General features: G+C 47.5%; 1 protein-coding gene across 1 annotated transcript in view; it reads right to left on the reverse strand.

Moving 5' to 3' along the window:
• Window positions 1-8,111: 8,111 nt before the first annotated feature.
• Rdgc (retinal degeneration C) overlaps window positions 8,112-16,061 on the reverse strand; it is a 202,863-nt gene continuing 194,913 nt past the window's right edge. Inside the window, exon 15 of the mRNA XM_077702291.1 lies at window positions 8,112-15,081. Within this exon, the coding sequence (XP_077558417.1) occupies window positions 14,765-15,081 (317 nt within the window). The 3' untranslated portion in view covers window positions 8,112-14,764. The remainder of the gene's footprint in view (window positions 15,082-16,061) is intronic.

The raw sequence follows: 16,061 nt of genomic DNA on the forward strand, positions 1-16,061 counted from the left end.
ACTTGACCACGAGATAGCAAAAGGGGTAAACGACCTGCGGGCAACGCCCCGAAATGTGATGATTGCAGTCTGCACCGTGCCGGAGGTGTCAAAACAGGGCACACACACCGAACGGGCAGTGCTCGCTGCGAGAGGCGCAGCAGGGAACTTAGGTTTGAAGTGATAGACGTAAACAGGGTAGTGGGCAGCATTGGACATAGGCAAACTTTTCAGTATGACGGGATTCACTTCCGCCCCAGGATAGGAAACAAGGTAGGGTGGCACTTAGGTGGCAGAGCGGCAGCTTTTTAAGGAGGCCCCGCGGAGCTAATGAAGGCAAGCTAGGCGACAAATGGGAAGTGAGAAACGTATGCTGGGAATCAGCCAGGCCTAGAGCTAACCGGAGAACATATAGGCACCGCTGAGAACCTATAGAATCTCGATCAACGGAAATCGCTTAAATGGAATTGCCGCTTAAACGGAACAGTAGCCTGTTGGTTGGTTTAGTATTCGGATAACGTAAAAAAAAAATAAAACTCGGTAATCGGAACTAAAATTTCTGCGTCACCGTGTGAATGGAACCAGAAATGGAACTTCTTGTGAAACCCATTGGCATGAGAATCAGCTTTTTACAGTTCCGGCTGCCTTGTTTTTAAAGACGATAGTCTTTAATTGGGCTACTTAAACCCAGAAATTTTGGTCTGTCTGTATGGTTGTATGTCTGTCTGTCCGTCTGTCTGTCTGTGACTCGATTCAGCCACCCGGCCAAAGCAAAACAATGCCTGCGCAATAGTCTTATTTAGTCACAGCTAAATCTACCGTTCTATGCCCGGTGTAATGTTCATACTTGTCAACATTTTGAAGAAGACCAACACATTACGCAAATATGACACAACAATCAATACAGAAGTGATATTTGCAGTGTTCCTTTATATATATAGACTTTTGCGAAATTAAATACTTCATCAAGTGCAGAAAAAGAATTCACTCCGCCGTCGCCTGCTGTCGCCCGCGCCACTATAGCTTCTGGCGCCATTTTAAGAAATCAACCGGCAACAGTTACGCAAGGTTCCACTATATAGGTTCCACGTTCTGCTTGCAACGCATGTGAAGTAGGGAAACGCGGTTCTATAAACGTTGAAGTAGGGCGCCTCGGTTAACCCGCGTCTTCGCCGTACGGCAGCGTTCGCATCGAGACACCTGGTTCGGAGTAGTGGAACGCGGGAAATTTAAAATGATTTAAGCAAACCTTTGGCGTCTTTACCTTGGGAGGAGCGCGACGCAAGAGGAACAACATGAGAGGTGAGCGGGAAAGCAAAGAGAGGCATTTACTTCGCAAAAGCCGATGAAGACTATCGTCTTTTGACGGCATTTGCAACGAAAGGAGCAGATACGCGGCCAATTTTTTTTTTTTCGCTTCCTTCATGTTTTTTTAGCCTCGCTGGACTCGCAAGCCTCGCCTCGTTAGTGGTCAGCTGTGTTAACGCAACAAATGCAATATCGCAGTTCGTGTTACAGTTGTTCGGTCTCGATTCAAGACGCCGAGGTTACAAGGCTCAGCTCCCGCCGCCTCGATCGTGCCATCGTAGGGCTATCCGCGCTTCATTACCGCGTTGCCGTCTTCTAAATTCGGTGGCTCGTAAGCACTCGCGAAGTTGAGGCGTCTAGCCTCCATGAAGATGCAGTTGCAAGGACTCAAACAAAAATAATACGTGTATTTTGTAGTTCACAGCGACTCATTGTTGCCAAATCAACTTTGTGAATGCTGTGCCCAAGGAGGTTAAAAAAAATTGCAATTTTTTTAACCTCCTTGGCTGTGCCTAACTCTTGTAGTTTGCTTGCTTTCTGAAAAGCTATCAGCTACATTCACCTTCTAGTGCTTTGAGTTCCTTGAAATGGTATTGAGAGTGTGCACGCACATAAATTTGCACATTCACACATCGATCTCAGTAAACGGAACTCTTGCTAAACGGAACAAATTTTTTCGGTCCCTTGAAGTTCCGCTTAATGAGAATCTAGTGTATAGACGAAGGCGATTTAAGTAGAAAAAATAGAAGAAAACATTTAGTAAGGGACGAAAATAAAATCCGTAAGTGTAAAGCCAAAAGAAAAAAAATGCAATAAATATTTAATCAGCTACATAAATATGCAGACCAGCAGGAAACCTGATAAGTTGGCGGAAATCCAAAACCAACTTGAAAGGGAAGAAATAAACGTGTGCGCCCCAGGAATGAAGAGAGTGGGAGGCGTTGGCATGCTTATTAAACAAGGGACCGACTGGCAGAAAGCTGTGACGAGCATCTATGGGTTAGAGGCACCATAGCGGGGGAAATACATGCTTAGAAGTTGTGTATCTGTGGACCAGCAGATGAGTTAGAGAGGAAAATGAGAAAATCGTAAACTATCTTAGAAGAGATATAAATTTTAAATATTAAGGCGAAATCATCTTAGTTGGAGATATGAATGCCCACATAAAAGATTCAGATAGACAGATCATAATGGTTCTCTAGTGATATATCTATGTCAGGAAAACCGGCTAGTAATAGTAAACACAAAAAACAAGTGTGACGGACAAATAACATGGGAAAGAGATATATGTAACAGACAGTCCAGCATTGACTATAATCTAGTCTCCGAAACAGTATACGAAAGGTTGCGGGAAAACGAGGATAGATGAAAACAGAAAGGACAGCTTAGGAAGCGACCACAAGCGGCTTACCTTGCACTTTGAAGGGGCAACCCGGACAAGTTTAGAAATCGGTACAGCCGGAGGAACTAATTTGAACAGCGAACAGTTAAAGATCATCGCTGATATGATGGAAGAATAAATCAATAAGTACCCAGATAAGAATTGGGATTACGATGGAATGATAGGGCTCATAAAGCAGAAGATGGATGAATCCAAGCAACGAAACCGATGGAAATGGAAGAGAAAGCCGAGAAGCTGGTGAAATAAACAAATAGGAGGGGCTATTTACCAGCGTAAAAAGGCCCCGGGAGAACATAGAGACGCAAAGAGAACTGGTATGGAATCGGAAATAGTGAAGAAAAAATGGGATTGCTACCGGGAGTAAAAACTATCAAAGGGCAGAAAATGGTGCAGGCAAAGATAAAACAAAAAAGCGAACAATGGCTGGCCGAAATGCGGAAGAAGGAGAAAAGCGCTCCATGAAGTTATGTAACCACGAAGCTCAAAAAATGACATTCGTCAAAAATTCTTGATTGATGATGAGGAGAAACATTTAAACGGGAGCAGGTGTCGGCGCATCCATCGAGTGATTAGTGAGAAGTTTACGGGAGTAGAGGTAGGGAAGCCTACACCGAGAAGAAAAGCGCCACAAAAGACAGCGGAAAGGGAAATAAATTTGAGCAGCCTTGATTGAAAAAAAGCAGCGCAAAAGGCCCCCCCCCCCCCCCTTTCTCCCACAACAGAACTGGGCCCGGACGGAATAACAATGCAGCTGATAAACCTGCTAGGACCAAAAAGTAAGGCGTTGTTTATGAGAACAATAGATAAGGTGACACAAACCAATCAAATACCGAAGGATTGGCTAGAAAGCAGGATGAATTTAATATATAGAGGCAGGGGCAACAAAGCCAGTATTGGTTCATACAGACCACTCACAGTAACGTCAGTGGTGCATAGATTCGTATTGCAGGCTATAAAATCAGAAATACAAGCATGGATGGAAGAAAATGAAATCCTTGTGGAACTGCAGAATGGATTTAGGCAAGACAGGAGCTTGGATAATAATTTGTTCGTGATAACTCTGTGCATTGAAATTGCGAAAGCACAGAATAGACCATTATGGATTACGTTCTTGGACATTACGTTCAAGGGGAATATGATGACGTAAAGAGAGAACTGCTGTGGAGGGTGCTGAAACTCCAGGGCTTAGATGGAGTTAATAGTTTTTTATAGCGATCTATCAAGATAACAGAGTGCACCTGACATGGGAAGGGCAGAAATGCGCACAGCAGGTCAACACCCATCGAGGGCTGAAACAGGGATGGCCTTTGAGCCCAATATTGTTTATGCTTTACATAGTAGGGTTAGAAAAAAAAAACTGGAAAAATGTTATACTTCAGCTTAACGCATATGTGGCAAGGCGAAGTTGTAGAGCAGCGTATTCCGGGAATGTTATACGCAGACGACAGTGTTCTTTTATCTGATAACCAGAGCAATATCCAACGGCCCATAAATATTAGCGGCCAGGAAGCAGACCTCGGGTTAAGTTTTAGCGCTGAAAAATCGGGAACTATGGTTTTCAATTTTCCCTGCGCCCACCCAATTTCACGACAATATTCTTGGCGAGAGAGAGAGAGAGAGAGAGCAACTTTAATTGGTCTCCTGCAGTAATCCCTATCATCCCACCCTGGCAGAATTTTTTGCGATTGCCCTCACTAATCGAACACTCAGTGAAGACCATTCTAAAGTGCTTGTTCATTGTGACGGATTATCTTTCAGTATCTTCTACTCTATCTTCTCCAAGCTTTACTCCTCTCCGCCAAATGCCCTCGATGCTCGTACCAGCATATGTACGATAAATCGGCCTGGTCTGGGTTCCAGGGCACAGAAGTATCTGCCTGAATGAAACCGCTCCTTATCTGGCAGTTGTAGCATTGAATGGACCTCTCGTTGGTGCTGGGTCCCCGACAGCCCAAGTTATTGAATCTTGGTTTCAAAGGTGCAGTTCGCTGCACAGCTTCCCACCAGACAGTATCTCTGGCTGCCCCGAAATTGAGCGCCTCCGATACTTGTGGAAGTGTGACTTGGCGCAGTCTCGATTGTGGGAGGTCACACTGACCAGCTTTCGCTGCCGAGTGCCCAACTTGAATTTATACCTTCACCGCGCACTCATAGCGCCTTCGGCCCTATACGGTTTTTGTCAAGAGGAGAAGACAACTGAACATTTCCTGATGTCTCGTCGGCGGTCCTCTTCTCTCCGCGGTCGATTCCTGCAGGTTCCCCTCGGGCGCCTGGGCCCTTCCTTTCTGCTAGGAATTTACGCTCATTTTGGGCATCGGGGTTGGGTGTCTGCCACGGGGGTGTTGGTCGTGGCATTCACGCTTTTATTTCGGAAACAGGTCGTTTACCCTGTTATTAAAACACATCTCTTACTTTCTTTTTCCGGTACGTGTAGTATCTATTTTTACTGCATTATGTTACAGTTATTTTGATTTTCTTTGGTTCTCGAAATTGTTAACACGACGTTCCCCACAATCCTCTCAGTTTTATTTTTTCCTTAGTTTTAGTTCTTGACCTTTTTACCAAATCTGACTTGGCCAATCCCCTAAGTGGGTATGCTCCATTGACTAATTGGTACCAACTAATGTAGTGTATTAAATAGTTAGACTAAATTTTTTTGGAAGGAGGGTGGCACAGCACATATGAATGCGTTAGATGGAATCTCAAGGAAAGGAAAGGGTCAAATCGTGTCCGGCAATAACGATGCTGGCCTCGCGTGCAGAATCCCGGAGGGAACAGAAACGTATACGGTTGACGTTGGTGTGCCGTGGTAGCATTTTCCAATTCTTGTAGGATGGGACTTGACCCCAGAGGCGCACTCGAACAGACTCGGAATGAGGCACCCACACCTCGGGGTGGTCGGACCCCCGAGTCGCATGTCTGGTAGGTGGCGACTGCGTAGCTGGAAGCACTGTCGTCTGGTTGTTGTCGATTCTAAAAAAATATCCTCTATGTTTAAGGGCGGGTCTGTCGCGATTATGTCATCTTCTGCTGCGGCAACGTCGATGTCCCGTGAGGGATATGTGTCTGGCGTGTAATATTCGAGTCCGAATGGTTGCCAGGGCGGCAGTTTGTGTGTACCCTTACACCTTCTTCCGAGGCGTATGCTTTTGTAGGCGACGACGTTTCACAACTAGGTAGACCCTTCAGAGTGCATCTCAGTAGAGACAGCGCAGACATACAGGAGCGTGTCCGGGGATGGGAATGTGTACTCTCGTTCTATGCCATTCTATGCATTGTCATTATCCTCTTTCGATTGTGTCGTTTTCTTCTTTGTGTCCCTATATATGACAGATGCTTGGCCAATCGCCTTTTTTAGCGGTGCGTATACGCTTAGGGTACATGTGCCTTTTTGTAATTACCGTGCTCAAACTAATCGAGTAGGCCTCCAGTGGTGGGCATCCATTATCATCCTCATTTTCCCTTTCCGCTGGGTCCTTATTCTCCCGGTTACGAAGACTGAAAGGCTTCTCCGACCGCCCTAGTTAGCACCACGCGCTTAGCGTAACACGCTTTGCTACTTTTGTAATCAGGATGCTCAAAGTACTCCTGTGGCCCTCCGCGGGTGGTGTGATTGTGCCCTCTTATATCATCACGGTTGTTTTCTCTTTGGTTTTTCCTTCTTCTTTAGTGCATTGGCGCGTGCGACGTGGGGGTTGTTTTCTTTTTTGTTTCCTTCTTCTTCGCCCTTGTTAGCCCGTATTCGCATTTAGCGTTAATGGGTTTTGATGCGTTTCTAATTCGCATGCTCAAATTCCTGCCGTAGGCGTTAGTAAATGCATATATAGTACGCGCTTGTAATTGGAAAGCCACAACACGTCCACCAGAAGGTTTTGTTCGCTAAAGGCAAGGCTCGGCGATAGTGCATATATGCGAGTTGGGCCCGCGTTTTGTAGGATTGAAGTTGGAATTTAAGACCCACTTAATTCTATTTCCTTTGATTTTGATTCCTGTGTCTGGTGTCAGCCATTTTTGGGGCAAATTTAGGTCACAACGGCGCCGGACGTCGCATTTTCCCTTAATGGGGCATGTAATGCTCTCGCGTTAAAATCTGAACCTAAAAAAAGTTGGCAGCAGAAGCGACATGTACTGGGAGTACTTCCGCATTTGACTTCGCTACCCACGTGCATCATTCCGAGAGAGTGAGGACACAGCGACGAGGTGTTTTGTCTTAAATAAACAGTTTATTACATATTTGTGCTTGGCGCGCGTGGGTGCACTGTGCTGAATACCGCGGTGTCACTCCATTGGCTTAAGGTGGGAGGTGTATGTACACACACAGCTATACACACAGCCCAATAACCAGATGCGTACACTAGCCGCTCGACCTGGTGAGACCTGCGTACCTCCGGGCCAGCGGCTTCATGAAATGGCGGCGCGATTCCCACCGAGTAAGCACTTCCGCTATAGCCTCCACAGGCTGGGGTTCTAGCCAAGTTGGGTGTACTGGCGGACTAGAGGTCACACACATCCCAGAGGGAACGGCCGCATCACGGATTTCGTTATATCGAGCAAAATGTTCGCCCGCCCTTGAACGATTACCTGTCGTCCTCGCAATCAATGTGCGTTTCTAACAGCTCCTTCCCGTTAGCTACATGTGCGATCATTCGCAACGGAAAGGAATATTTCCGCCGCTTGAGATTCCTAACGGGCGTTAACTTCGCTACACCGAATGGACAGTTACAGATAGTCCGTAAAACCATGGCCTCGGCACGGCAGGTCATCAATGAGTCCGGTGCATGCGAATACGCAGTGACGTCGAACCTGTAGTGGCTTCAGAAACAGGACCAGTTTAACAAAATAGGCTACTATTTGGCTCCTCCAAAACTTTAAACAAATGAAAAGGGCACCGCAAATCACATTCACATAAAAAATGAAAGGCATGTTGGTTTAGGCTAGTGCTCGCAAAACTTAAATCTACAAGTGCAGCTACTTGTTGAATATTTCTTGCCTGACCCGGCACTACTGTGGTGAATGACCGCACAAAAAAACTTGCTTAAACTCGTAACCATCCCCAGTGACTTGCGTGACCTCCAGCGCTCTCAAGACGTCTTCAGCATGTTTTCTCGCAGGTACGCAGGTTCATGGCGTCCACAATCTCTCTTTTAGGTCGTGCGCATATGCCCTGCATGCCGATACGGGCGTCCCTTTTACGCCTCCTGCTCCATGCATAGCGTCGTGTGAATACCTTTGTAGAATATTTACATATATGCAGAAAAGAGAGTGGTCAAGTACATCGAGGGGACACAGCAATATATTACGACTTTAACCTATCAGTTACGGGAAAATACCAGTCAAGCGACATATCGAGAGTTTTAGAGCACAGGTGGCCAATAACCAATAAAATCGAACGTTCAGCAACTGGGACAATAAAAAAATATAGTTTCCAAAGTGAAGGGCAATCACAAAATTTCATCCTGTATATCAAGAAAGATATCATAAAGCAGGTGTTTGTGGAATCCTGTATCTCAAGGATGACACCGAACACGACCGAAATCACGAACGAACAAGCCACACTGCTGAAACGAGACAATGGCACCAGGAAATGGGAAGGAAGTCAATACAAACAGATGAGTTGTTAGGGAGACAATGTATTGCACAAACTTGGTCAACAAAACTGCCCTTGAAGCTATAGTAGCTCACTTATCGCCGAGTGCGCTCGTTGCCGCATATGAGGCTCGTTTCACCTAGCTTTTTCTCAATCTGTCTTAGATACGAAGTAGCGCCTTATTGTGATTTCTAGGAGAGGCAATTCACTAATCATGCGCGGTCGCGGTTTTATAGCGAGCTTCAGTGTACGTATGTATGCGTGGGAAGGTATTTTCCGAACCTTGGCAGGAGATTTCTCACATTATCATTAATTAAGCCATCCCGTAATTGTTTCGAGATAAGCCGGAAAAAAGGCATGGAGCGATTGGTTTTGGGATTTCGAGTCGGCCGATTTGGACTAAATGTGGTGGTATCGTACCTTCTACCACCTAGAGATTCGCCAAGTGGTTTCTCCGCGAAATGTGACCTAAGGGCAGAGAAGGCGGTGCGTGGCGTGAGTGCTTCGGAGCCATCTTGACGCGGAGGCTTGTACGAAACACTGAACATCTTGATAGAGGTTGATGAAAGGAACATATAATCATAGTGCTCGCCTGCATGATTAACGACCCGTCGGGAGGCGTTCTCAACTTGCAGATGGCATGCCAGGCGGACAAGGGACATGACGATACATGACGATACCCGAAGGCGGGAAACGAATCGAGCTCTCGATGGAGAGAATTTGGTCACACCGCCTGACGCCATCTAACATTCCAGTAACCACGGGAACGCAGGTCATCGTGTTAACATTTCATGGCGGTCACAACCATATCTCAGGCAAGATGTTTCTCAAGAAAGCTAGCACAGATTTACAGTTTTGGTGGAAGCCAGGCGCAACAGGCGATGGTGCGATATGCTGTTCAGATACGCGTACTAACAAACGGAAAAGGAGGAAAGGGCGCACAAATTTCTCTTGTATAATAGTAACGCAAATCAGGGTGCCTCACTATGGCCTCCACTGCAACAAGAGGTTTGGTGTACTGTTTCTGGGAAATCGTGGCATCACGCTTAAGTGTGAGGAGAAAAGAATCAGTGGCGGATTCAAAGCGGGCGGGGAGGCGCCAACCTCGAGGGCCTTTTCAATAGCACTACGAATCTATTGAAGCTACGGTGGTTGCCATAAACCCCTCCCCTCCCCCTCCTCCACCTCCTCGCGCCCTTCTTGGCCCTGCTTAAACGTATGTACCCACTCTTCCACCACCCCCCTCTTAAGAGTTCAGCCTGGAGCCGTCGCTGAAAGGGGTAGCGCCCACATTCAGTATCGCCTAAGTGTGAGCCACCTACCGAAGTCTACGTGGCTTGGCACCAAAGAATCGAAAGACGGGACTATGCCCCGTCGACTTGCATCACCGGATATAATCTGTTTCAGTGGGCGAAACGTTCTAATGATCGCTAACCTAATGCTCCGATTATCTACAATACTATGCACGTCGTAAATTGCGGTTGGGAACAGATAATAAATAACTGGTAACCGACAGCAGAGCACCGGTTGTGTTGCATTGCTATAGCATTGGCGACACAGCTACGGAGGTAGCCCATGTTGAACGAGAAACTGTAACGGTGCTGAGCACGCGACAACAACAACAGTGGGGTCACCACAAAACAGTTCACAGCTCACGGTGACACAATCGCAGTGGTATCAAAAGGACAACACCCAAACGAAGCCATCGGGTGTCGGTGGGAATGCAAGGAGGTTGATCTGGTGGGCTTTGCGCCTAGAAACAGACGGTCACGGCATTTCGCAGGGCTTAAATAACGAATCGACCTTTCTTTTTTACTTGTACAAGGACTACTTTTTAAGTTTTTTTTTTGCTGCAACACGAAGTAGGATGGCCCGAAGGCGAAGGGTACAAGAGCTGTAGTGCGAACTTACTGTCATGCTGGAAACATGGCGCATGTTCAGGCTCCAAATGTGCCAGTCAATGAGGGATGGAACACGCATTATGAAGTAGCACTAAGCACAGAAACTGCACTTGAAGTGCAAAAAAAAAAAAGAGAATCAGAAAACTGCTGCAGAACTTTAAGCAGCTCAGTGTCCTCCAGGAGGCCAGAATTGTGCGCCACCGCCCTCTCACTCCACACCACGGATTGCCGTGATTAGATGGGCGGCGCTGAGTGACCTCGCAGTCAACAGAGCGGGGCTCTGGTTTCCGAAGCGGTAAACGTGTCACGCGTCGAGCCTTTTATAACAACGGAGTGAAGCTCGTTTCGTGTAGACAGCAAGAAGTGGCCCCCAAATATACAAGACTCCATTTCGGGCCTGCGACAAGCGACAACGCACCCTGACACGAATGCCAGATGCGACCAACTTTATGTGTAACAACACCTCAACGTACCTCGAAGCCCGGACATGCAAGCACCTACCAAAAACTTTAGCAATCATTTGCCTACGAAACAGGCGATGTCGTCTAAAAAATAATTACGTTTTATTGGACTCACTTGACTTGATAGTTTATACTACCAAATGGCGTTGCAAAAATATGTGCCGTTTGACTCTGCACGTATGCATTAGAAAACGTTTGGCTAGATTCTGAACGTACGTATTTTACGGGAGGCCATGAATTTACGCGTCAAGCCGGCAACCCGCTTGCGGTGATAAACCGACGAGGCTAATGGCTCCGTACTATACCTCGGAGGCGACATGCCCTGGTCAGGTAAGCTCGTGGTGTTGTGTCAGCGAATCAAGAAACGCGCGCACCTTTCACCGGGATACCAGCGAATAATGACGCAGAAGAAGCAGAAGAGCTTCTGTTGTTAACGTCCATTGTGATGCAAACAATAAGACCTTAAATGATGGCTCTTCCTAGGCTCCAAGGTATTCACCTATCCTTTAGTCTGAACGTGGCCTACTGAAATTGTCAGATGGCTGTTAGGAAACGTAAGGATTCCAGCCAACATTGCTTCTTGGGATCGATAAATGCTGGCCATTACAACGTGCTGTCACCGCGAGGTTTTCAGCCAGTACTTTTGCAACCACCGACACGATAGATAGGTAGCCCAGGCATATATACAGCAATCCTAGAATCAATGGAAGAAAGTTGGACCCAGAGGCGAAAGGTCTACAATGCCGCCTCATATACGTAGTGTCTGGACCACCCTTTCAAACCAGCTGCAAAAATAATTGAGATGACACATGAAGGCGCTCACACACGGCAGGTCTACAATTTAAGAAATGGCAACCGAACAGACGTGTCTTAAGTGCTTGAGGGAGAAATCCTGAGGAAACTACACGCAACGAGCATATACATACATGTACACAAGAATATCTCAGAGCGACGCTCAGTGTCTGATGATTTGTACGGTGCTAGCAAGTGTGCTTGATGAAATCTGTGAAGAAAACTTTCCCCCAAGGCGTTGGAAGTTTTTGCAATGTTTCACTGTATAAAAAGCGCGCGATAGTACCTAGACTGAGCCCTCGGGGGATGAAGTGGCGCCATTGCCTGCACACGCACATCTCCACAGCACCGGGGCCCCTTGGAAGGGGCGACGACCTGACGCGGTGTCGATGTGACGTGAAAGGGGTGCAGGTGCCCGAAATAACGACCGTTGTGCAGCGACCACTTCCAGTAGCCGTTACAATACATGCTGCACACTTTTTAGCAGCAGAGCTCGGTTTGCTTGAAGATTGTGGGTCGCATGCTAAATAGATTCTGCTAACATCAATAGCTGGATCACTGCCTGAGTGGCGGAACCGCAGTCTGCTCGGGCTGGGCATTGGGGAAACTTTATGCGGTGGTACCGACAGTTTGTCTCACTCCCAAAATTTCGCGGTTATTACAACCGGTCAAGATTCGTGCGCCATACCAACTTGAACATCGGCTGCTGTCTCGAACGTACATTATGACCTGGCTTGCTCGGGGCCAGCGCGAGCGCTTGCAGAGTTCTCCGCACTGCAGGGGTTCGGCCGGGTGGAGCCCACGACGCGCGCAGGTCTACTAACAAGCATGCAGTCAAGGCGGATCTGGGAGTGTTAGTGGTTGTCTTGAGCTTTGTTCTGCCACTGCTTGCACCGCAAACTATGAGAGCCGGCCCTCTACATCACGACTCTCGCGACATGTTATAGGTTTCCGCACAAAACCGGGCTCCCTGCCTTCGTATAGACCTGCTCTCTAATTGGACCACTCTTTAAGCTCCCTGATTATCTCGGATTTTCATATCTCTCTTCTTCCCTTACTTTTCTGCCTCCCTGTATTTTCTTTCCTTTACATCTCGTTTCATATTATTCCCCACGGCAAAGTAATAGAGCAAGGAAACTACTACTACGCATCAATAACCAATGTACCAAACTTTACTGCAGATGCCATCCGTATCGACCGTATCCGTATCAACTCGCAAGCTGCCATCCGCATGAGCCAGCACTGGAGAAACGAAAGACATAAACATAAAGACAAACGCAAAGAAAGATGAACGTACGCTGAGGATGCGAGTTTGTGACTAACGAGGACGCAACAGAAAGAAAAATATCTTGTTCCTTCATGCCTCTGGTCAACGTTACCAGGTTTCTTTCGGCCGAGACAGTTAGAACGTATACACCACACAGATGGACGTAGGATAGTGAGGCTGGTTTTCACTCAAAACCTGTTATTGGGGCGACTGTCAGTGTAGAAGCTTAAGTTGCCAGTTCAACACCGTATACACTCGAAGCGGGCTAAAATCCATGACGAAGAACAGTGTGGCGCTGGAGCGATGAAGAATTCCCGTGACGTGCACCCTGCCGCCGGGCGACCAAGTTCCTGATGACATCGGTATACCACTCCTGCTTCGGCGTCCAAGGGAATGGGGCGCCACACAGGGGTACACCCCATTCCGCCCCCAGCGGCCTCATAATGACAATTTATGAATTACTGGAGTGTTCGGCAAACCCCAAAGTTCAAAGAATCGCGCATAGTTCTCGTGAGCAGTGGGACAGGGAGCTGTCCAGCTCCGGTCTCGATTCCCAGATTAGGCTGGTGGAAAGGGCCGTGGCAGCAGGGGCCTCCACTGGAGTCCTGAACTGAGGACCCCACATCACAATACGATGCTCTTAATAAAATCTATCCCCTCTCTCTGTCAAAATTATAGCCTGCAATGAATCAAACGCGGTACGTTATTTACATCACTCCCGTCACGCAGAATCATTTCGTAGTGTCATACGTCTTTTGACATGGTCCGCTTACACTGTAAGGGTGGGACTTGAAAAGAAAAATGCTGAGTTGCATGGTGGGATCATCAGAGCCAGGGACACTCAGACAAGGCGCCGGATTTGTGTGCGTGAGTGCACGTGTGTGCGCATGCGCGCGCGCGTGTATGCCCCCATTCACACATACAGATATATCCCAGGAGCAAGCACGTAATCGTGCGTTGAAAGTTAGCGCTATCTGGTTACAGTTGAAGACGTCACTTGTGAATGACCTTCTGGTGCGCAAAGGTGCTGCTGCGCAGGCGAGCCGCCAGCACGTCTCGATGCGCTTGTGTGTTCGCTCCCGACAACCGGCTTGCCTTCACCCAACTTGCACAATGTTCTCGGGGGCGGAAAAAACACGCCCTTATGTGGTCAGTGTTTGGCCCGAAAGCGGCCCCAAATGAAATGTACAAAAACAATGCAGAGGTTCTCGACCCAGCTTAAATTCGCTTTTTCTTTTCCTATGCAACACAGCCACAGTTACAGAGTGCTTAAATGCAACAGCACGTGTCATTGGTCTGCCACTCTTCGTATTGACAAATGCATGCCGGTTTTTAAGTCCACCAGTATTTGCTTGCCACACCAAATCAGAAGCGAAATTCCGAAGTACTTATTTACGGGTTTCCGTGCAGGCGGGTGTGTGCGCGCATAAGCTCGATTGTGTAGTGTCATTTCAACTTGCTTCTGGCAGTATCGCAACGGTGGACGCTAGTTGAAGCGTGGTTCGAGCCATCGAGTGCCGGCCCGTTAGACTTTTCTGCCTACTTGTGACGAATCCAGTCACTTCTACACATGGGCACGTTCTTAGTTATTTGTTATTTTTCAGTCTTTTCGCTTTTTTTAGGTGTTTGTGTGCGTTTATACAGCGAAATTGTGAAATTTTTGCTCTGTGATGAGCATAACCGTTGGGCGGAGCGCCGCCTAAGAGACCTTAATCTATTCTTCTGTATATCCATGGTTGGGGCGAGCGTGCGCAAAGGGCGACATGAATGGACCGTGAGGAAGTTTTCTTCCTGACTGAGCATTTGTGAGGCAAGGTTCCTGCATCGCTTCATCACAACACCACGTGGTCATCTCCGCCTTTTCCTTAACTTCACACAAGAAATTTATGCGCGAGAACTTCAATAGGGCTAAAAACGAGACTTGTCCCCAAACTAGCAATTGGGACGTCGCCAGTGGAAAGGAGAACAACGTTTCCTAATCGGCAGGCGGGCACACGCTTCTCCGTGCCACGGGAACACGGGAGGGAGTTTGTCGAAGAGCGCGGGATGGCTCGCTCTTTCCATCTTTCAGAGCTTGGTGCAGTAGGACTCCTGCTGCTCCTCCTCGTCCTCGTCGACGTCTTCGTCAATAACAGCAACGGGTGCGGCGTTGGGCACGCCGTTGCAAGGGATGGCGCCGCTTTCCTTGGCGTCCGCCGGCGGGGACGGCGGCCGCTTGTCCACGAGACGGAAGGCCTCGAGGAACTCGTTGAAATCGATGAAGCCGTCCTTGTTGATGTCGATGCTCTTGGCCAGCTCCTCCACCTGCTCCTGGGACATCGGTGTGTTGGCGTGCTGGCCGAGGAGGTCGCACGCGTCCTTGAACTCCTCCATAGAGATCAGCCCTGCGAGGAGACAAAGTACTATTTATAGCACACAGACTCTCTCTCTCTCTCTCTCTCTCTCTCTCTCTCTCTCTCTCTCTCTCTCTCTCTCTCTCTCTCTCTCTCTCTCTCTCTCTCTCTCTCTCTCTCTCTCTCTCTCTGGCTCTCTCTCTCTCTCTCTCTGGCTCTCTCTCTCTCTCTCTATATATATATATATATATATTTCTATACATGTACAGTCTCCCTCATTGACAATCGTAACAAGGTACATGCACAGCCATGACCTCGGCTCTCGCAGCCTTTGTGCGCGTGTCGTATGAGGGTTCCCCGCCAGGCGACCGCCCTCGTCAATCAATCAATCAATCAATCAATCAATCAATCAATCAATCAATCAATCAATCAATCAATCAATCAATCAAAAAATCTTTATTCCAGAAACAAACTGGAAAAAGCTCCAGGGCTAAAAGCTGCGTTACGCAGCTTGACGAGGCACAAGCCGTAGACATTCGAGTCAAGGCCCGGAGGTCATAAAGAAAATTCTCTTTACCCCAACCTGTGGAAGCAGCGCTAGACGCCACACATAAGCGTAGAATACAACTCATTTTATTCGCATTAATCATCATCACCAGCCTAATGGTGTCTACTGCAGAATAAAGGTCTCTAGCAGACTTTCAGCTGATCCTGGTTTCAAAGTTTATTTAAAAAATACAATAATGCGCGATTACACAATGTAAGTATACAAGAGCAATGGTTGTTCAGTCATTGAGGGAGTTGCGCCGAAGAATACACCAAGGTGTACCTTTTTTGATTAGGAGTGCTGTTTGTACCCCATTCAGTCTTCCCAGTACGGTTGAGCTGTCTAGTATAGCCTCACATGGTACCCAATGATGCCATTTTGATCCGACCAGGCAGCACTCTATAGTCCCGGCCATATATAAAGGCAGGCAGTGCATGTTCCGAAGTTCAAGTTCTTTATTGGTGGGGCAAAGAAGGATTTCCTC

The sequence above is a fragment of the Haemaphysalis longicornis genome, unplaced genomic scaffold (genome assembly GCF_048455015.1).
Source record: "Haemaphysalis longicornis isolate Haplotype H1 unplaced genomic scaffold, Haemaphysalis longicornis Haplotype H1 scaffold_3, whole genome shotgun sequence".
Lineage (NCBI taxonomy): Eukaryota > Metazoa > Arthropoda > Arachnida > Ixodida > Ixodidae > Haemaphysalis > Haemaphysalis longicornis.